The 23,438-nt window shown below is 40.1% G+C and overlaps 1 protein-coding gene across 1 annotated transcript in view; it reads right to left on the bottom strand.

Moving 5' to 3' along the window:
• Window positions 1-22,121, bottom strand: part of khdrbs2 (KH domain containing, RNA binding, signal transduction associated 2) — a 42,893-nt gene extending 20,772 nt beyond the window's left edge. Inside the window, exons 1-4 of the mRNA XM_076165969.1 lie at window positions 22,100-22,121; window positions 18,901-19,028; window positions 8,286-8,402; window positions 3,158-3,304 (exon numbers count right to left, since the gene is read on the bottom strand). Of these exons, the coding sequence (XP_076022084.1) occupies window positions 3,158-3,304; window positions 8,286-8,402; window positions 18,901-19,028; window positions 22,100-22,121 (414 nt within the window). The remainder of the gene's footprint in view (window positions 1-3,157; window positions 3,305-8,285; window positions 8,403-18,900; window positions 19,029-22,099) is intronic.
• Between the last annotated feature and the right edge of the window lie 1,317 nt (window positions 22,122-23,438).

Below are 23,438 nucleotides of genomic sequence, written 5' to 3'. Positions count from 1 at the left end.
CTTGCTGAAAGTTCATAAACCATTGTTGTGGATCCAAATCAATGGATATAGAGATAAAAAAAAAAAATTGTTAATATTGTGGGATATGATGTTTTTACACGTTTGTTGATTGCTCACTAGTTATGCAAAAGTAATAATAATAACCAATCGTTTGCAATAATAAGATGTTTTAATCTGCTGTATGTATCCCATGATAGCACATTAATAGGAGCAATCTGATCCAGATCGGTTTTTATAAATGTTTGAATTACAAGTATGGCAAATTAAGTGTTTTTATCGTTCTTGTTATGAGTCTCTTTAGGACAAGACAGTGGTGAGCATTGTTGTCTCAGAGCCAGATTGTCAAGCGTTCAAAATCTGAGCCATTGATGTCCATCCTGATGAAGTAATCAGGATGGGCGAATCGCAGAGGAAGAATTTCACAACAGAAGCATTTGATAAGAGAAGACACTCGGTCTTGATAGAGGTATGAACTCCAATGACATTGAATTAGAAAAATGTTTAAATAATGTGTGAGTGTCAGGCCTCAAAATGTTTTCCTTATTGTGCACATCTGTTTCCCCCAAAAAAGTGCTAAGGAAATCTTGTTGTTCTAATTTTAATTATGCCGACGTTGCTTAACTTCTACAGAATTCATCAATATCTGCAATAGAACAGCAGAAAAAGGACATCTATTTTTAGTATTGGACTGGGATGTGGGTGAAAACGAAGCATCAAATTCAAAGCAATTTATTCCGTGAACCCCAGCACAATACATAAAAACACATGCTGATCCGAGAGGAGCAAAGCCAGCTGTCTGCTTTATCATTAGCACAGACTGGTGTGAATCACACAACACAAATGGGACCTTGAAGTTAATTATCATTTTTCAGAAAATGCATGTCTAGTGTCCTTTTACACTGCCGAGCTACTTAATGCTATAACACAAATATGCCTTTGTGTGTGTGTGGGGGGAGAGAGAATGGCTTTACACAGATTGTCTGACATACAGTGTGAGCTTGTTAATAGATCCGTATATGCAATATACAATACACCTGGGGCCAGTTAGCTCAGCAAAAATGCATCGCTCATGCAAATTGTTTGTCCCTGTAGATGGTGGTCATGGGTGGATATTAAGCAGGGAGAGAGAGAAAGGCAGCAAGTAAGGGTGTGTATCACACTTCCTCAGATGATTCTGGACCATTTTGTCCCAAAGATGTATGATGCAATATCAAAAACAATACATTAAAACAATAAACAATTCCATACCGTTCATTTAGCACACTCTACAATTGTAATATGTGTTTTAAACTAACTATAAGAACAATTCTAATAAAGCAACACTGCATGAAACGGAACACAAGTTCTGTCCGTAGCAATGTAACAAACTCCATCCCTCCTTTATATTATACACACACAGTATAACACTATGAGTAATACGGACAGGGAAAACGCCCCGCTGCTGTTGCTGGAATCTATCAGAGCTCAGTTCTCATCGTCATTCCTCATAGTCCTCAGCGCTGCTATCTGCACTACTCCAGATTCTTTTTGAGGAAAATATTAACTGGTCAACTCGATCTGCTCTCAGCGCACTGCGTCCTCCTGCTGCATCCCTGCCGAAACACCCTGTGACACTGCGAGGCCGAATGTCTCTGCATATGAAATAAACAACTGCTTTTGTTATTGCTTTGGAATGCGTGGAATTGGGAGCAAGTGAGGTCTGAAAAACAAACCACATACAAAAAAACACACACTCACACACTCCCACACACACACACACACACACACACACACACAAACACACACACACACACACACACAGACAAGAGGAGTGTGGAACAGAGGTCCTAAAACAAGTGAGACAATTGGCTGCATTCTCTTTATGACATCCGCATCAAGTTTGGACTTCATATCAGATTTTAATTGTATCTTTGACATTTAATTTTTTTTCTCCTTCAAATCAGCTCTTGGTTACAGTCTTGGCATTAAGGGATTCAGTCACCGATGAAGATGGGAAAACTTTACCGCTGTGTACGTGTTAAGATCAATTGCCATTCACACATTACTGCTGCGATTGTTAAGCGGTCTAATTGCCTGATCTGATTATTTTGATCGCCTCTTTACCTCGTCTTTAAGTGCCTCATATCCAAGACCTGCTCTTACACCACAACGGATACAAATGAAACAGAAATAATTACACAAGCCGTTGCTTTCTGAAGCACGTTTAAAAGGTCCACAACAGCCTTAATTGTATTTTAAGATGGAGATGAAGGATTAGAGCAGTTACCAGCTTGTGTTTGTGTGCAGACTGACTGCTGCTGATGTCATTCACATGCAGACGTACCGCTTTTTATGGCATGCAAATCGGAACGGCAATGAAATTCCAATCTGTGTGTCGAGACGACAAAGCCACTGGCATCTCGTCTCAGATTTATTTCAATATGTTAACGGTCCCAAAAAGAGTTTACAATGCAATTTTTAAGAGTCTGGGAAACACAAGGAGGCTGACCTGGCTTTTACTGATCATGTGCCAAGCTGTTTTTGTGCTATAACGCTCCATATGTCCTGGAAGCTGACACACAGAAATCAGAAACATATCAACAACCCTGCATGTCTTTATTTGCTGTTTGGCAGGCCGGTGTTGAGTGATTACTAGTCGATTTGGAGGGATTTGAGGGGCTCAGTGCAGATGCAGCCTCATCCTTCTGGCCCAGTGAGCAGACACGCTCAAAAGATCCCTGGCTCGGCGAAAGAAACATGAACTCCATAAAGTGGACTCGCATAGCACAACCCCTCCATTAGGCTTGTCACATTTGCAAAGCTTGATTAATATTTACAGCTTAGACTCAGCAAGAGTACACAACGTGCACATTAATTATTACTAAGTCCATCAAGCTGTATGTGCAATCTTTCCAGTTGTTTGAATCTGCACCTTAATTGCTGAATACATTATTATTCTACTTGATAATGAGAGTGCGAGAAGTATAACAGCAGATGTAATACACTAGCATCTAAATGTAAATATACTATTTGCAAAATGCTGGGTATGAAATTAGGAAATAGTTGGTTTTGTGTCAACTTGCCTGGAAGAGAAATGACTCAGCTGTGATACTTTCATATCCAACTATCATCCGTAGGAAACAGGTAAGACGGAGAAGTAAACAGTACAGTGACTTACTGGAACTAGGAATTTTTTGATTTCCTCCAAGGCGTGACTCATGCGGGAATAAGCCTCTCCAGGTGGAGCAAAGACTTCAATTAAAACGTGAAGATCGTTACTCAAATGAGCATATTTGGCCTCCCCACTCATCCTTAATTCTTCTTCCTGTAAGTAAAGACAAAAGGAGAAGAGTGTTTTATCATCAGTAAGTATGTTGCAGTATTTGTACACACAACATTATCAGCAAAGCTTGAATTATGATTCAGCCATTCATCTTCTGCTTATCCAGGTCGGGGGTAACAGCGCCAGCAGGCTAAGCAAAGTAGCTCAGGTCCTCAGGCCACATCCCTCATCTTCATCTTCAGATCAGATGGGATATGTAATCACTCCAGCCTATCCTGTGTTTGCCCTGTGGTTTTCTTCTCACTTGATAAGATGCACAAACAGCCTCAGATGCCTCATTTTAATGTTGCAAGACTTTTAGATCAGGTCTAGTCTCAGGGTTAGCAAACAATTAAATTAAGTCTTGTGCGTTGCGTCCATTGTCTTGTGTTCTAACATCAAGTAAACTCTGTAGAGTCAGAGTCTGACACACAACTCCATTCATTTCCTCTCTTATCAGGAGCAATCTCAGGCTACAACCTCCCAACCAGTAACTTTTCTGATTAACTTTCAGGTTCAGAGACACTTGAGCAGCTTCATTCATCAACAGACAGACACTTGTACCACACAGGGAGACATTTTGGAATGATATGTGGCCTCCTCCATTGCACAAAGAAGAATGACTCTCCTCCACAGCTGCACATCTACTGCACAGAGGAGAAGAGAGTGTAAAACTGTCTGGCAAATGATTCTGTAGGATGACTTTTTTTTTTTAAATGAGAAAGAACTGTTATTTGTTGATTTAATGGAATATATACTGAGTTCTAATCCATTAACAGCCTTTCACATATTGGATTATTCATGTTGATGGCCGGTGACCACTTGTATTACAATAAATGCAGGCCAAATATGAGGAGTCATAACAAATCAAGATGAAAACTGCAAATGCACTCAGTGAGATGCTGCACAAGTTTTGTGAGTTTACGTAAAGTATGATTAATTACTTTTTCTGAGCTTTTATAAGTATACTTAAACAAAAACACAGCTACACGGGTCAGGAGCCTGTGAGCCTAAACGGTGGGGCATCAAGGTTTCTGAAAATGGCTAAATACAACATATAATTAATCTTCTACATTAAAATCTTGTGACAATTGAACAGTTTCAGGTGGAAAATCAGCTAGGTGCAAGAAGATAGATAGAGTTCTAATTTCTACTAATGTTTCGAAGTAAACTATCGCACAATGGTAAGGAATATCAAAAACCAAAGATCCATTTTTATCTGGCTTTAATAAGACAAGTTTAATAAGTACGTGTTCTATATTGTGACAGAAATTGTCCGAAAAGTGGAAAAATTCCAAAGGGCGTGAAATATAGTAGCAGAAATGGGCGTGGCCTCTATGAACGAATGGGGATGGACCCAACAAATCCAGGGGAATTTTTTTTTTGATCATACGAATTGTCATTCAAAGGTTATGATGTTATAAATGTTTAACGTTAAAGTGGTAAGATAATCAAAATAACTGACCCAAACTAGGATCCACCAAAGCCAAGTTTGATCCAAATTGGATTACAACTGTCTAAATTATCAACGCGACAGACGGACAAACAGACATCAGCTAATACGATAAACCCGCTCAAGAATAAAAAGGAGGCAATGCCTTATTTTACTGGAATTTGCACTCCCATATATGCAGAAAAATATCTCTTATGCTTGAGTTCAGGTTGATTCTTTACAAGCTTTAAAAGCAGTAAATTCTACAGTTAACACTTTCCAGTTGACACCAGAGAACAGCATGAATGTGAACATGTGAATATAAGTTTGTTAAATAAGTCAACATGAGAGCCACAACATCCTGTAATGTTCACAGCTTCCAGTTTACTTCACATACCGAGAGTACTTCATGTATTGAAATCCAGCTCTAGTTTCATGAATAAGGTGGTTTGAATCAAAGTCTTTAATCCTCTCTTCGGGTCTGTGAACCTGAAGCTGTTGTAATAAGAGTAATGTCACTGTAGGATTTCGCTGAGAGCGGTTATGACCCTGGCTATAGATCCAGAAAAGTGTCTGGGCCACGATGAGTCAATGTCAGCCGGATAAAGGAATCTGACAGCGAGCTTCATCTCTTTCATACGTGGCTATTGCAGAGGAATCTATTGAACAAAGTTGTTAATTGTACCCACACGGTATTGGCTTCCTTTCTGTAAACATTTCCATTTGAACATTCACCAAACAGCTGTTTCTCAACGCAGTTAACACTTTCCAGTTGACACCAGAGGAGATGATGAAGGGGAGAGAAGAGATTGTTACAACATGACTGCTGCATTCTGAGCAAGTCACATACTGGCGAGGGGCGACTAAACACAGACAGTTAACATTTATGCAACCATGCTGCACTGCATCAGTAATTGTTTTGCTTAAGGACAACTTTGTTGGTGGCTGTTGAGGAAAGAAAGAGTGTCATTGATTCACTTGAAAAATCAGCAAATCTTGTAATTATGCCAGTATTTTCTATCATCTAGGAAGGTCATCCTCAGAAATGACAGCTAAAATTCTCTCTGATGGCTCAGCATTCTGTGACAGTCAGTATAAATCAATAAGGACCAAATCGGGGACAACTGATGTGTTCTTACAGAGTGGCTGCTAAACTGCTTGAATCTTAATGTTTAGAGAGGCGTAAATGTCTTTTAACTGTACATCTGTTAGCTTCGGTATGGCAGTGTTTCACCAATACAATGCTCACTAACCCTGCAGAGTTTTATTTGCTTGTGAGTGTGAAATGGTGCTCCTAACTTCAGCCCTGTGGTTCAGCCCCGGAGCCAGCCAGGTTAGTGTCTGAGCACTCAGTGGGAGGAGGGATGCTGCGACAAAATGTCAGATAATACTGGGCTGACATGCCTTTGCTTGTAAGGGGACATTGTCAGTGTGTCACCATTCAAACGGCAGCCAGTCTTCCAGCCAATTCAGCCGTGACCTCCAGGTGTCAGTCTCATCACAGAGTCATTCAGACCAACTATGACTCTAAGCAAAGATCAATATCACACACAACAAAAGCCCCCAGTGAAATCTGATTGCTACAGCGCACTTTTAGTAAGACAGAGCTATAAATGTGTCATTTCCATCAGTCATCAACAGCACAACACCTCTCAGTCTGTTCTCATTCAGATACAGACTGGGTTAATAGCTCATAAGTTAATAAGAAATGTTGGTGCAATGTAATCACACCATGTGTACTGTAAACCTGTAAGTTCAATTTGTATTAATGACCAAAACTATTTCAGTTTCTTTGTTGTATTACAGCCAATCTCAACTGAAGGTGTTTATACTTCAGTTGAGACGAATCAAACATTTAAATGTATGAATTCAGCATTAATATTTCGTTTACGGTTAATGATATTGAAGAAAGCCTCAAATAAAGACTGAGGAAAGAAATGGGGAATAAAGGTGCTTGTCCCTCAGCTGTAATTGTCATTGTGGTTAATTAAGTATTAATTAAGTCCATTTCCACAGCATTAAATCCATCAGAGTGCCAGGTTTGTCTTTATTAACTGTTTAATTCACTCAACAGTGACTCAGTCAAACAGTTACACACCCTGTATCAACAATTTCTAAACATTTAGTTTGCTCTTTAGTAAACTACTTTAGTTACTTAAATGTGTCTTATTGTTCTTACAGACAAACTCTGAGTTACCGATGTGGTTGATGCTGCTTTCCCAATAAATATACAGGAAATGGCAACAAGCTAAACCTGCTACATTATGTGGGTGGGACATGCAAATATGCAAATATCTAGATACTTGAACTACATGTGTTGTGATTCATTATTTTTAAATGATTTGTACAAAATTATTGTAATTTCTACAAAATACTGCAATTTTCCACAATGCTGCAGAATTTCCCATTTAACCGCATATTTACTGCGTAATTGCAAAATTAAATTATCAAAAGCATGTGTGAGGGAGCAGAGAAGCTCAGTCGGCACAGAGCAGACTGACAAGTTGACAGATGCTCTCGAAGCACATTCAGCTCATCAGGTCACCAAAACAAACTGTCACTTTGTTCAAATCTAAGTGATGAAATGTGCTGATGTGTATCGTGTGTTGATTGCAACATAAAAGGGAAGTGATGAAATGTGATGCTTCATGTGTGATGTTTAGTTTCATTTCACTTCATTTCAAAGTTGGTAACATAAATATTTGTCTTAACTATGAATATGAAAGATGTTCAAACTTAAGCCAAGGAGAGGAAAAGAATAGACGTTGATGTTTTGTTTCTCTTTGTCTCTTTATATTCATATGGGAACAGTGACACTATTCAATGCAACAGGGGCGCTATTAAATCTTTGTGAATATAAATAGAAAGTGTAAAAGTTGTTTTTATGGGGAAAAGTTTGCTGCAAAATCAGTGATTTAGATTCTGTTCAAAATATAATAACCAAACATGGGAATTTACTAATAAAGGGTTTTTAATAGTTTTGAATATTGCCCTATATAGGTCAGTAATTATTCATATTACAAGCACATTGAAGGTTTCCAATTTGAGAATACAGCATAAATAGTAAGAGGAAAAAAAAGTACAAGAACAGCATGAATGTGAACATGTGAATATAAGTTTGTTAAATAAGTCAACATGAGAGCCACAACATCCTGTTATGTTCACAGCTTCCAGTTTACTTCACATACCGAGAGTACTTCATGTATTGAAATCCAGCTCTCGTTTCATGAATAAGGTGGTAAGAATCAAAGTCTTTAATCCTCTCTTCGGGTCTGTGAACCTGAAGCAGTAATGTCACTGTAGGATTTCGCTGAGAGCGGTTATGCCCTGGCTATAGATCCAGAAAAGTGTCTGGGCCACGATGAGTCAATGTCAGCCGGATAAAGGAATCTGACAGCGAGCTTCATCTCTTTCATACGTGGCTACTGCAGAGGAATCTATTGAACAAAGTTGTTAATTGTACCCACACGGTATTGGCTTCCTTTCTGTAAACATTTCCATTTGAACATTCACCAAACAGCTGTTTCTCAACGCAAATTGATACAAACATACCTTAGCTTTATCCCTCATGGAACCCTTTCCGAGGATGGACATCTTCACCCCCGTTTCCTCTTGTAATCTTTTCATGGAGTTTCCGCGTGGTCCCAGCAGCTTACCGACAAAATTAAACTGTGACACAGGGAAGAAGAAGAAGAAAAAAGCAATCAGGCTCCATTTCTAAGATTTACAACAAAAGAGAGAAGATGACAAAACATTAAATGGCTGAATAAAATTTCTGACAAGACAACCCTGACACTGAAATAAAAAAAGTAAAAGGAAATGTTTCAATTTAATTATGTGTCCAGTAAATGGATCCTGTGTTGATACAAAATGATGTAAGTAGTCTTTCTAATTAGTAGCATGGTTAAAAAGAATTCGACCCATTTGAAAAAAGTCTATTCAAAAATGTAGGTTGGCCATTATTGCAGATTCTTCTTACTCAAATAAGTACCGGAATGTTGATGTGGACTGTAATAGATCAATATAACTGTGGTGTGAATGCAGCAGGTTAAAGGTGAATAGGCCTCTCATCAGAGGCGCAGCATGACATCAGAATCCATCCTTAGCTTGAACCTCCCTAGTGATATATCTTATTGGTGCTTAGGGTTATCCATGTCGCACAGAGAAAAAAGGGGGAACATGGGCACAAACCAATAATGGCTCTCGGAGCGTTCCGCGGGTCAGCGCTGGGATAAAGTCTGAAATAATGGCTTTCTTCCCAATGGGAAATTAAGAAATACTATCCAGTTGACAAACTATCAGATTCAAGCCTCGGGGCTTTTTGAACCATCATTTCCCTCAATTTCTCCTCTTCTTATTGAGAATACCAACTTTGGGGTTGTTTCTGGCCGAACGCTGCTGAGATCAGCGGTGATTAATACAAGAGGTGAGACTCATAACAACAACTGTGGTCAAATATAATATTTCTGAAGAAAATATGAAGGCTCAAGGCCAAAATCATTTGTTTCCTATTTGAAACAGCCGCAGTGAGGTACTTTCACTGAAACACAAGCTGTTTTAATGATAACTAATTATGATAAATAATTCAACCTTGAAGTGTGTGCTGGATCAGATGATGGAGACCACCTCTAGAGCTGGAACAGGTGGTCAAACGCCCACCGCCATCCACATAACTTGTCCAAGCCTAAAATGATATAACCTTTTTACAATGCAGCCTCTCCTACTGAGGCCGAGCTGCTAATAACTCCACTGCCAGCTGTGTGGCTGCTGTAATTCAACACGGCAACAACTGCATACTCAGCTTATTTCATTAACGTGATGAGTGAATTCTGCATCTTATGTTGGAAGCGGGTAAGAGGTGGCAAGGGATCTGTAGAGACAAAACTCATCCCCGCTGCCCTTCCCTGTCCTCTGAATGATTATGGCACGAAGCACCTTTTTCAGTGTCTTTCTTCACGGGGACCCATTTTACAGGACGGTCCTATAGCTGGCAGGGAGCTGGAGAGCAGATGGTCTTTGTGGCCGTGTTGAGAAAGTGCTCGATGGGTGGTAGAAGACGAGTGGCCTGTTTTCATTAAGCTAATGAATGTCTGGAGTCAGTCTCTTGCTCCGTGGCGAGCAATTTGGGCTTAAAAAAAGGGGGCACGGTTCGGTGTTAAATGAGGTTTGAAATAATACAATGTGCACCCAGCAGCCTCGACACTGAAACCTACACAGATATTAAGAGGAGAGTTGTTGTGTAGACATTCAGCAAAGCTTCTAGCAACGGAACGAGTCCAATATTGCAGTCCGTTTTTGTGCATCTACCTCAAGAAGTACTCATATTTAACTAAGCCTGCTGTGTAAAGGGATGTTTATGCAGCTTGAATCTCACCCCGAGCACAAACATCTAACCTGAGAGTGCTGACTGAGTCCGACTCGACATGACACAGAGCAGACAGACTCTTGAACCCAAACAGACCTAGACACTGCCAGTAGTAAGAAAAAGAAAAACTCACCAATCTTACAACAGCAGCTATATTAGCAATATTAATAATAATATAATGATAATAATAAGAATATAGCCTAGTATTTGCCTTACATTTATAGCACTCCTCCTTAGTTTAATAGACTCCACATGCATGTTTAGCTTTGTATGACTGCATGTGACAAACAAAGGATTCTTTCTTATCTATTTGTAAAAAGTATCCTATCCTCACATTTATAACTAATCCAATCTTCTCATATACAAATATCTGCAACTGTTATCATTATACTGTCTTGTTCATTGCAGCTTTCTGTACTTCACTTAAACGATGCTGGTGTTTGGTTCCATGAATAAAATCAGATCAGATTTCCCTGAGATTTAATAAAGTTAAATTAAATAGAAATCCTTTCCTAAAATCAACAAAACAACAAACTCCAAAAGATAGTCCTTGCTAAGAGAAAGTGATTTTTGTTGTTGTGGCTGTTTTCTATGTTCATACTGCATTTGTAAAATTGGTATTAGCGATATACAGTTGAAAAGTCATACTTGCAGTTGTTGCCCCGTTTACACTTTAGAAACGCCTTTTCCACCACAAGACTGACACAGTAATGAGTAAAACCACAGCACCATGTTCCTCAGAGCCCTAATGTTAAGCTATAGTAATCAATTTCCACCCTCTAGGTGGAACAAGACTTCAAAACAAACAAGCACGCAGTCCTGAAATATTACCCACTTATAATACTGTTACGGCCAGCAGTCGTCTATGAACTCAAAAGGCACTGTCAACGTTTAACAATCCACAGGAGTTCATTTCTGTTGCCCAAATGAAGGCAATTCTAATAATCCTTTAGCTAGGGATTATATTCTATTTTAACAATGCATGCACTTACTCACATCTGCTACACTATGCTGTTGTAAGACAAGTGATGGCAAGTGGCACGCATACTTTACCTACCTGGGAGGATTGCGAGGGCCAAAACACAAATCACACACAATCTGCACCAGAATACCTTAAAGATCTACTTACAGAGCAGTTTGCTTGTTATACAACGGCAAAAGAAACATAGATAGTCGTGACAATGGAGGCCAGAAAAATGAATCCCTCTGTCCTAAAAACAATTTTTTTCTGGTTGTCACTGTCAATGTGCGGCTGATGTGACAGAGGTTGACATTACTGCCCTCACGTTTTCCGTTACTATTGCATCTTGGGAATGATCATCTTGGGAGTAATCATATTTGTGCAAACAAATGTCAGATACAGATGGGAACCAGCATGTGTGTGTGTGTGTGTGTGTTTGTGTGTGTGTGTGTGTGTGTGTGTGTGTGTGTGTGTGTGTGTGTGTGTGTGTGTGTGTGTGTGTGTGTGTGTGTGTGTGTGTGTGTGCGTGCGTGCGTGCGTGCGTGCGTGCGTGCGTGCGTGCGTGTGTGTGCGCGCGCATATACATGCTTACCATCAAGTATATATTCTTCGTCTAAAATCTATTTTAGCGTCCTTCACTTGTCATTTACTTTGCCACATAGTGCTGTGTAAGGTAGCAAACAGGCGGCTTATGGCTGCTTCTTTTTAATGGAAAATGCTGTTTCTCCTGTTTGAAATGGGGCCGATGAGAGCAGCTAAGTGTAGACACACTAGTACACTGTACAGTGCAGTAAATGTGCTGCTGTAAAAGCAAAACAATGAGCTTCAGACCTGCAAAGTTGGGAGCAAATTATAACGGCAGATGATTATTTCACAAAGAATTTTGTTCAAAAGTTAGTGTTGGTTTTAGTGGAATTAATTTACAAATAAGATAAGATAACACTTTATTTATCCTGAGGGAAATTGCTGAATAAAGTAGAGCTGTAAGAACTGGAAAAGCACTTTCCAGCTTTCCGGATCTGAATTCGAAGCCTGACTATGAGCTGCTACAATCAATAAAATGCATTTAAGGAATTTAAAGTAAGTATAAACATTTTGCATACAGTTCAACTCCATCAGCACTGAAGATGGTCCAGTGGCAAAGCACTCCGATTCCTTCAGAATGAGACATTGCATCAAGTCCTCACCAAAGCCACACACACATACAGTACAAAATAAGTTTGATGTCTGATATGGAACAATGACCTGAGTGTGTCTCAGACGCAATAACATCAGTGTGTCGCAAGAATTGTGCAATAAACGACTATGAAGAAATAGAATAAAGAAAACACAAAAACTACTCAATACACAAAATGAAAATGACCAAAACCCACCACCAAATTGCAAAACACAACCCTGGATAAGAATAGAATAGAAAATGAAAATGTTAAGATTCATGTGAAACTATACTGGCAGTTTTATAGTTAATCTGAAAATGAATAAATACAGACATTGGCAGGAAGTTGATGCTCAATTTGAGTAAACTAATTATCCAAATTATTACTCTGGCATTAAATTTGGTATAGAGAAGTGTTAATTATGTAAATGAAAATCATGTCCATCAGTTTTTGTAAATATATGATAATAAAAAATAGGACAAAAGTTCTTCAACCTGACAAGATTATTGAATAAAAATCCTTAAAGCTAAAAACTGGGAACTGGAAAATAACAAAAAGCACCTCAGGCAAAAATGTAATAATACAAAAAATAATAATTGGAAGGAGAAAAAAATGAAATCCTACAACTCATCACAATACTGTGGCATTCAAGAGCTCCTGTCAGTGAAAGTGTATGGTGGCCACGGTGTAATACAGTGTGCCAGGTCCAGTTAAGATTGCCAGATGTCCCAGGGGCTCTCAGGTTAGTGAGGTGTGTTACTGGGGAAATCCAGGCACCGGTCTGATAGCGGGATTAAAGCCTTAGGTGAGGTTTATTATTTAATGGCAGCTAGGAATGACTGGGCTGTGACAGACACCTGAGCTCCACAGAGGTTAAAGAAAGCACAGCAGAGGCGGTTTTGCTTTCACTTGGCATGTGCAGAATGTGTTTGGCTTTTAAAGCATTAATCCTAATCAGGGGTATCATCAGTGGTGATCTTAATATTTATGTAGTTACCAACCTCTTTTGGCATTTGTATTTCAATAAGCATTGATTGAAAACACACTTTAATGATAAAATACACTTAACCAGTCAATGGGAAACATCCATATGATTTCTGACTTGATATTTCAAATTGTATTTTTGTGATCAATACATTTAAAAGAAAACCCACTCTGTTTCAATCATCTTATTGAAATGGTTAAAAGTTTAGATGAAATTGCGTTGTACTGAATGTTTTCCTCAAGCTACATTATTAAGTAATTATGCCAAATAAAGCAGTATAAGGAGTGGGTCCTCATACTGCATATACATATTTACGTACACTAATCAAACTAGGGATAATAAATAATATAGGGAAGCTTTACAGAAATCATCAAAATCACTGATGTCACAATGTTAACTAATGACAATTACCTTAAGCCAGAATCAATACAGATGAGCAGCCAAATGACTCAACGCTACAAAGCTTAAACAGCTCGAAAACAGTTCCAGACAAGCTGTGTTGCCTGTGCAGCCGGAGCAGCAGGTAAATCATTTTCACGGTGAATTGAAAAAAAAAAAATCAATTCATATAGCCTAACCTGTTCATGCTTGCCTGCAACAAGCTGTGGCCTTTAAATGCTGGATTCAGGCTCTTTATTCCTTTCATTTAAGCTTATCCTTGTATTTCCAGCAAATGAACTCCAGAAGCTGCTTCACAAAATGCGACGACAAGTCAGGTATGGAGTTTTATTCATCATAAGTGGGGAAAATCATTTTAACATGTGGAACTATAGTTTCCCCTTTAATATAATTCATCTTATATTGTGCCAGACAAAGTCATCACACAAACATTGACTCAGTGGGATCTCAAAGTGGGACTGTGATGCTATCGAACAAGTGCTTAATTTTCTTTCGCACTCTGTAAGCCTCTACTGTATTCAGGGCTTATCTAAGCAAAACACCTTTCCACACGATAGGGCTTTCTTTGGGACACTGACATCTCTGGGCAGACATAAATGGGATTTCTCTATGGGTAGTGCACAGCTGCAGCACTATTTAAAGGTCACAATACCCCAACACTGATAAGCTCAAAACTCGAGCAGTCACAAGGACAAAATAAAAATTTTACGTCCTATGGGTCTTTTATCTGCAGGATGGCTCCTTGAGTACCACGACTTCTTACCTAAATAAGAGATATTCTAATTAACAGCACAAAGCATGAATCTGAAAGTATTCTTATATGCACACATTCAGAATATTCCCAGTGTTCTGTCAGACATCTGTTGGCAACTTGAAATCCACATCGTGTCTCAAGCTTCTGCGACACCAGTTATGTTTTGAAAGTGAACAGAAGAAGATAAAATTCTGAGTCAGGTAATTCCAATAACAAGAGCCGTATTCAGAGTTGAGATAGAGAAGAGTGTACGTGGGATTCAAACCCAAAATTCGGCTCTTTGCTCTGCACATGATTGCTTTATTCCCCGAAACATGGAGACAGTTGCGGGAAGAATGTCTGTCTAAATACATCTAAATGTACGTATGGCAAGATTTATTCATTACTGTGCTTTTCTAATATCAAATTTACCAAAACAATATCAAACTGTTGTACCGTATCACCCATTAAAAATTGCCTTTTTGCCGTTTTTCCTAATAAACAGATTTTGGAGAAGATTACAGATGGGTGATTTAAAGGGACGGACAGGAGACAATTGGAAAATCTCAATCCCATAAAGCTGAGCAGGCAGCACTCCTGGCAACCTCACTAGACTAGACTAGACTGGAGGCAGCTGGTTTTAATATTCTGAATGTGCCACTCAGAATTGAAGTTAAGTGCCGTGTGCATCTAAACTCTGAACACGCCGAACTTCCCCTGCAGATAGTTTGACTTATGCAGTCCTACTTACGCACCCTACTTAAGTCATCGACTCTGAACACAGCCCTCCAGAAGTTAGACATTTCAACATCTGACCCCTACATCAGTCCACTACATACAGGCCCCTTTTCAATCAACAGCACAGAACATTGTCGAACATATGGAACATAGCGTTAACATGCATCATCCCTACCATTTCTAACCTCAAAATCAGACTCGTGTGAAATACTACAGTACGTTGGTGGATAAAAGAATAAACAGAGAAGAGTTCACTTCATTATTTTCCAGAGTAATAAGTGGGAAAGGCTACTGAGGCACTTTGGGATTTCTTCTTTAAATAAAGCTCAGATCATTGTGCCATGACAAACATTAATTAAAGAGGTTTTTCTGCTGACGTACGGCGGAATACGGACAAAATAATTACAGCAGCTTCACTGACAGGAGCAGGGTGAGGGAAGGATGAGTGAGATTTGAGAGCAGATCTTAGCCGTGGACAGCTCTCATGTACGTAGCTCACAGTAGATCTCAGACACTGACAACAGAAGGGGAACGTGTGATTCAGCCGGGGCAGGCAGTGTCGGATTTGTCTTCACTAGTGTTTTACACCGAGCTATGCTTTTGACTTCAGTTGTGTTTGTGTGAAAAAAAATCTTTACCGTTTTCATAGATAATTTTCCCTATATCGAGACAACAAAGGTTGTTTTCCTGGGATAACAAGATAGTTTGCTCAAACACACACACACACACACACACACACACACACACACACACACACACACACACACACACACACACACACACACACACACTCCCCTAAGTGCAAAGCTTCAAATCATCTATGCAGTATACATCGAGCTCAGTGAGTTCCAGTCACGCTCTTGCTTGGTTGATGTTAAGACAATTACTTACACTGAGGATATTTATGGGGCTGGGCATGTATTGTTAATATCAGCAATAATATACTGCATAAGCATCAAACTTAATGACACTGTCTGACATATGGATGGATTCACAAGCTCTTTCATAATTAACAATATCAATGTTCCATGCATCGCATCAGTATCACATCATAAGCTGGTTGGAAGAATTTCCCCACCAAATCACACATCCTTACTTTGTAATTATCTATGTCGCAGTAATGAAATGCTGATCAGCTAAAATGGAAAAAGACAGATTTGGGATACTTGTGGACATTGCACAAATAGCTTTGGCGTAAAGTGAGATTAGTCAAACAGTAAGACTTGTGTGTCCTGTTCCAAAAAAATTCCTTAAAACACTAAACTCTACACTTTTCAAAATCCTCTCCTCTTTGCCAGCAGGGGACCAAAGAGTTGCTTCATCTAGCTAATTACCAGTAAGTGAAAGTGCACCGCTGCCAAGATGTTTTAGGTGACACGGCAGTCATGGAGGCTGCTGATTGTGCAATTAGGTCACAGTAACTGTTGTCGTACAAATGCTCAGTCCCATCGGACTGCGTTGTCATGCTTATTTTGCATTCTCGGCACTCCTGTGTTCATTATATGGGATCATTTTCTGAGGCGGCATATAATATGTGAGCTTTTTTGTTGTTATTGTCACTGTTTTGTCTCCGTATAATGTCTTATTCTGGCGTGGTTTTCACTGATTACAACTATGAGAAGTGTAGATCTACCCATACGCACATTAGGATATTCAATTAATGCTTTATTTATGCTTCCTCCAGTGCTGGGGCATTCTTTGACATGTTAATGATGTGTTTTTACGTCCAGCTTTATGATCTCAGGCAGAGCCCACTAACTGGCTCTATAGGTAACGCATCTCATCTGTGGGGAAAGGGCCCTAGGGAGTAATCCTGATGCTAGCCCAGCGCACCCACACTGTAGCCTATGGGTCAAACGGTTCAAAGAAGAGCAGCCACGCAACATACAGTACAGTGTTTATCTATTGACTGTGGCAAAAAACAAGAAGCAAGGAGGATAAAGTAGTAGGACGAACCAACAACAACAAAAAATCAAATGAAACAATGCAAGTAGCTGAAAATGAGATGAGCCTTTTCTTTGCTCTACTTTTGTGAAATTCCAAATCCCGGTGGTAAAAACGGGATCTTAATGAGTGAGATCCATTCTAGCAAGATCCCAGTCTTCCTAAATGCATGGGCCGATGCAGACTGTGGTTATTTTGTAGCTATGCTGAAAACGTGAGTAGCTCTGGTGATGATAGTTGAGACAGTTGGAGAGAGTGTGAGCAGGGGGGAGAGATGTCTCCACCGAAAGATGAAGACCAGTTACTGTTTCTGCCTCCCTCATCCGTCCCTTTAGCTTCTTCCTCCTCCTTTTCAGAGAGGGAAGGGTGACGGTATTTAAAAGGTGTAGGCACAGACGGGGGCCAGCCTGGTCAGCACCCTCCCCTGTTCATGACTCTGATAGAGCACTAAAGGTCAAGCTACTGTATAAATCCTGCATCTGCATGACTGCGAGGGTCCGCTACTGTCCTCGTCTGTTACCTTTTTGAAGTATATTAACCCCTTAAGGATCTTAATAATGAACATAATAATAAACCATAGCTACAAATTAAGCAACTATGAATCTATGATATTGCTAATGCACCCTGTGTATTAAGTATTTCAATTATAACTTACAATAGCCGCTTCTCTTTCTAACTCCCTGCAATCTACTGGCATCCCTTTATCATTTCCCATCCAACTGTTCCTCTCTGCTCTGCTGTTTTGGTTGATCTTCATGATAATTCCTGTCATCACATATACTGTAGAGACGAAAAGATCAATGTGCAAAAATATTCATCCCAGTTCATGTGGATGAATACCCAAAGAGAGTGTGTATGTGCATATATTGTCAACCAAACTTGTTCTGTCCAAAAATCTATATTTATAAATGTGGAATGTAGGTTTATGTATTTTTCCGCACGGATGATTAATGCACCCTGGTTTACAATATAACAACGCAGGGGAAACACATTTATGTTATCATTTGACATTTAAATGAATAACGTTTTGACACTTATGGTTGCAAAGCATTCCTCTATCATGACCGTCCCTATATCATTATAACAAAGTGCCGTGTCACAAGAATGGGGCGTGGGAGGAGAGATGTGACGTATGTGCTGAGTGGCAGAAATCACCATAACCATACAGTTTGTTTTGTTGTTTTATGTTATCACTTGACTCGGAGCATCATGTATGAACACACAGTCAAATTGAGGAGCTCTCATTGATAACAGGGGGTGTTGAAGCCTCTCTGCTCACCATAGGCATCTGTTTTGTCTTTTTAAATAAGTGGTTTGCAGGCAATCCGTGTAGTGATGACAGACTGGTAAATGCCATCCGTGTACAAATCAAGGAAGGGTTGTATACCTTTATTATACCATACTGGAAAAAGCAGATCCTTAGAGCCCTCAAACCCCAAATAAAGGATTTGATCATTTTGTCTAAGGAGTCAGACAAATATTTGGTAGGAATAAGGGAATCCGGGCAAAACATTCCTTTTAACGATGTAATCTTCCCAATTAAAGAGAGAGGCAGAATGTTCCGTCTCTCAAAGACAGATTTGAATTTCATTATGAGCAGGTGGCAGATAAAAGACCTCAGAATGTTCCTGTCACATCGAGAGGGAGATACTTAAACCCAGAGCGAGTGAGCTTGAAGGGCGAGTGGGTTTGGAGGAGTTGCAAGCTTGATGTTGGGAAAGGTTTATTTTACACCCAGAAAAATGACTGAAGGTATCCAAAATAGACCGAACGGCCGGTCTTTTAGTTGCGTAGTGGAGTGGCCTCATTAGTTTGAGTCATTAAACTTCATATTGTACATCACAGTCGTATTTCTGTGCTAAGAGCAGGTCACAATGTCTCTTACCTTTGGATATTGTTGAACTGGGATGAGAACTCTTTCGCACAGCTTGATGTTTTTATTGCTGATGATATCCAAGTATTTCTTCAAGTCGCCATCTTTCCTCATTTCACCACCATCACCCTTTTCAATTTCTGCACCATACAACAGAAAAGACAGAAAAGACAGATAATTACTCAGATGTACGACAAAACTCGAACCTGTGAGTCTTTCGCCGAGCACTCATTGGTTGTAGTCGGCCTCCAATCCTGCTAACCCCACGCTTAAGGACATATGGACCCCTTATACCTTACCATACCTTACATTCAATGCAATTTCAGTATCTGGACATTGCATATACAGCGTCAGTATCCAGATAACAAATTCAGATAATGAGTAAGAAGTAAATGAGGTTGTAGTGTCGTGACAAGATTTGACATATAGGGCTGTTGAAATCGGAACTCTTTTTTTGTGTTATATACTGTTGAGGGAAACAACCAATAAGTACCACATCATTATTTTTCAGTATCAGAAAGGGGCATCCATCATACTGTACATCTAACATTAAATTATTCATTAATTGTGCCCACTCTTTCTCTCCAATACAGCCTCCCTCCTACTTCAGGGGCTTTTTGTTTGTTGTCAAAGTAAACTGCCCTATGCTGCATTTTCTCTGTGATTCTGAAATTCAGACTCATCAGGCCCTTAAAGCACCATCACTCCAGATCTGTGGTGTTCTCTCACACAAAAACATTCTTTATTCTCCCAGCTACACCATTACAGAGCCACAACATGGTTCTCCTCTCATTGTGGGGAGAAGTGACAGAACCAGCTTTGGATTTCTACAGATCAGAAGAAAAAAAGCACAGATTCATGTTTTCCCCCGACATCTCGGCGGTCTATTTTCTTTCTATATCACAGGAAAAATGTACTGTGTGATCAAGAGTGTGGCCTCTGACTGAAAGAGAAGGAGTCACAGATCTGCACTTCACACTCAAAGAGTTAATTTAGACCACAGCAATTCACTCTGTCAACTCTGTCAGGGGATGAAGCACTGAGGTTCAAACAGCTCCGTCTGTTTGGACATTCATTAAGGAGCGGTGGTTCAACAAAGATAAAGTTCTTTATCCTCCTAAAGCACATGCTTAGTGTTAGCCCCGTCATCCCTCTCTACCCAGTGAAAGATATAAGCATGTCTAAAGAGTTCAAACACCAGAGGATCATCGAATTTTTACCCAACATTCCTCATTAAGCGCTCATTTCTCGATGGCAATGATAGAAAAACGTTGCGGTTTACAGCACTTCTGAGACTTTTTCCTTGCCATGACCTCCATTACTCCAACTAAATGATCCCTCAGTTCCAAGCAGTTCCAAAAATTCACTCATTACAATTTTTAATGGTCATTTCTATCAGTTCTACTCAGCAACTTAAGACCATTTGTTTGATACAGCTATTGTCTATTAAGTCAAAGACACAACAGCTTAAAATGGATGAAACGTCAACCTCTGGTAAGCTAAAAAAAAAACAAGAAATGGTGCAAATGAATGAATGTCTCTGGAGTTATTAAGAAGATGTAACAATCACTCCCATGTTGCTGGGCAGGTGTGGACAGCCCCTGTGATAAATATGGAGGTAAAATAGTTCGTCAATACTTTCGTTTCAATCTTACTGACACTGCGGCCTCATTCACAACCTTGCAATGGACATATAATCTGCATCTGGATACTTCATCTGGATAATGAAAGAAACGTTTCAAATGCAAGGTGTGAGTCCTATACATCTATCCAATCTATCTGGAAATGGAAATGGACGGGTCTGACTTGATTTGTCTCTACAATGGGGACTCAGTCATGACCGTAGTCCATACTGCTGTCTGATTTACTAACGGTCCAAAGGATAGCCAGAAGAACTTAATGAGAGATCCTACCTGAGGGACCTGAGTGAAAAGTTCATAAATACAGACTTTGACATTGATTGAACCTTGTAAGTGAATGACAGGATCTTAAAATTGAACCTGCAATTTATGGGGAGCCAGTGCAATGAATGAAGACAGACCCAAGGAGATGCGTGTTCTTGAACATGGCTGGTTCTGCTTAGGAATCAGTTGAACCAGTTGTATTACGTAATTTTCCTGCTATAATTCCAGAGCCAGAGAAATCAGTGATAACTTCATTGGTCAAAACCGTAGTTCTTTCCTATTAGTAGAGTACTTTTGTCTGTGTTCGGTGTGTGAGCAGAACGCAGGCAACCCGTGTGAGCAGGCAGATGTATGCAAGCAAGCGCAACGTTTTAAGGTCAAGCTTAAAAAGAATGGTTTTGAGCACAAGCAAATAAAATCTGTGTGGAAATCAGGCTTTCAAAATCCAACATGATGCTCTGGAATTATGGCAGGAAAATGACACCTTACATTTTGAATGAGTTGTAGTTTCTTTTGAGCAGAGTTTGAGGCAGGTGAATAATGAATGGTAGTAGTCCAAGTGATATCAAACAAAATCATGAATTATGGATCAAGGGCAGAGAGAGAGAGAGAGATGTTTCTAAGAAAGAAGCAGGAACAAAAAGCGTGATTTCATGATTCTCGTGCTGATCAAGCCGACCACTATACAAGCACAACCCAGTGTTTAAGCATATTTATGTTAATGCTGTGATTCACTGCATTAAAGGCTGATTTTTATGTTGTGCCTCATCGGGAAACCTGACTGGAATTTATCAAAGATGGCGTGAGCCTTTATAACCTCCAACCATTGCTTCGCCACAGCCTTTTTCCTCAATTGTAGAAATGAATGCCCATTTGGAAATGAGTCAATAGTTTTCCAAAAGGTCAAGATTGTTTTTAAGGAGGGTTTAAAGAGGGTTTAACTACGGCTCCTTTGATATGAGAGACTCTCACGAAAGATGAGAGATGTATTGATGATGTTGAGTAAACAAGGGCCTTAAGAGTTTCTCAAAAGTGTTGTGTGGGAATGAATGGATGTAGCTTACTATCGTATTTTACATGACCTTGTAAGATTCTACTCTAAAGGATTATAATTATAAACCCAATGCTTACTCACAACTTCTCCTTCTAATGAAACTAAGTGCACAATAATCCCTTTGTCCGTCCTCAATTAAACACTGTGCTAGAATGACTTCGCCCAACTTTATATTCTCTTTGTGTTCTCTGTGTTTCGGGTCTTGCAACAGTCACCCTCACCCTGGCCTGTGTCCAAGTGGCTTTCTCCTGACCCCACTGGTCAGCCACAGCCATTTAGATGCTCTCTCTGCTGCTTGATCCTGCAATGCCCAGGGTCCCTTAAGCCTTACTGGGGAGAATGACTTGCAAACCCCTGGTATTTCATCCACTTCCTCTCTTGCTCCACCTCTGTCCTCTCCTCCCAAGGCCCACTCAGCTCCAGTCAGAAGAGCTGTCTTGTGGCCTCAGAGACCCAAGATGATATCTGGTCTCAATGAGGACTGTATAAGATGTGATGGAATTTTCAGCTGCCTCTCCAGGTCGACTCTCATCACCCAGTCTGGTGCCAAGGAGAGCGAACCAACAGATCAGTCGCACAAAATGCTCCTTCTAGGTGACATTATGCGCCATCGCCTGTTCCCACTTCATCCAGGCCCCCCTTCATCACAGACCCACTGCTCGCTCGCTCTACCTCCACTGAAACATTCACCTCCTCATTCACCAGCTTCCACCTCTCCTTCCTCATGCAGCAGCTTCCGTCTCTCCTTCCTCACGCTGCAGCTTCCATCTCTCCTTCCTCATGCAGCAGCTTCCGTCTCTCTTCCGGACTGGCAGTGTCATATAGGGTTGACATTGAGCCCCTGAGTCGGGCCCTGCCCTGTGCCACACTCCCACGAAGACCTCTGCACTTCAGCTGAGCTTCTGTCTGCCTGACTGCCTCGGCTGCCTTCCACTTCCTCCCCGTCCTTACGAGAATCCCTGCACCGGACACTTTGCTGTCCCCTCGATCCTGTATGCTGCAGGTGTTCTCTCCTGCCTGTGCCATGATAAATTCCTCCCTTACCGAGCTGAACAGGAGCCTGAGCTCTTTCTACTGACCCCACCCACTGGTCACCCCTTTTCAGCCAGAGCCAGACGCTCTCTTTCTCTCTCTCTGCCGCCTCCACGTTGTCATTGATGGCTCTTCTACATTATATTGTATCGTGTCAAATAGCACGGTGGAGTGTTTTTATAACTCTGTATAAGTGAGAGTTGATTTCATTATGAGACAAATCCTGTAGCTGCTTCATGAATATTGAAGACAGGATTTTCTCGACACAATGACAGTTCTAAATGCAAATGAATAGCTAAAGAAGGGTCTTTTCATGCATACTTATGGAAGTTTGTACCTGCAAACAAAACACATTTGGTTTTTGAAACGAATGCTACATATGTTCACGGTCAATTCCCCTGATTTCATTAAGGTTTAGTTTCTTTATATCTTTGAGGATTAGTTCTGTTTTTCATTTCACTGTCTGTGGAGAATTTCACTTTTAAGTACAGCTGCTTTTATAGACCGTGGAGAATATTGAAGTGTGAATCAGTACGTTATGGGACATCTATATTTTGGTA

This window comes from Genypterus blacodes, unplaced genomic scaffold (genome assembly GCF_046128005.1).
Source record: "Genypterus blacodes isolate CSIRO-AG114 ecotype Tasmania unplaced genomic scaffold, CSIRO-AGI_Gbla_v1 ptg000012l_1, whole genome shotgun sequence".
NCBI classification, from domain to species: Eukaryota; Metazoa; Chordata; class Actinopteri; order Ophidiiformes; family Ophidiidae; genus Genypterus; species Genypterus blacodes.
The sequence above is the reverse complement of the archived record's forward strand: the minus strand, read 5'-3'. Positions and strand labels throughout refer to the sequence as shown.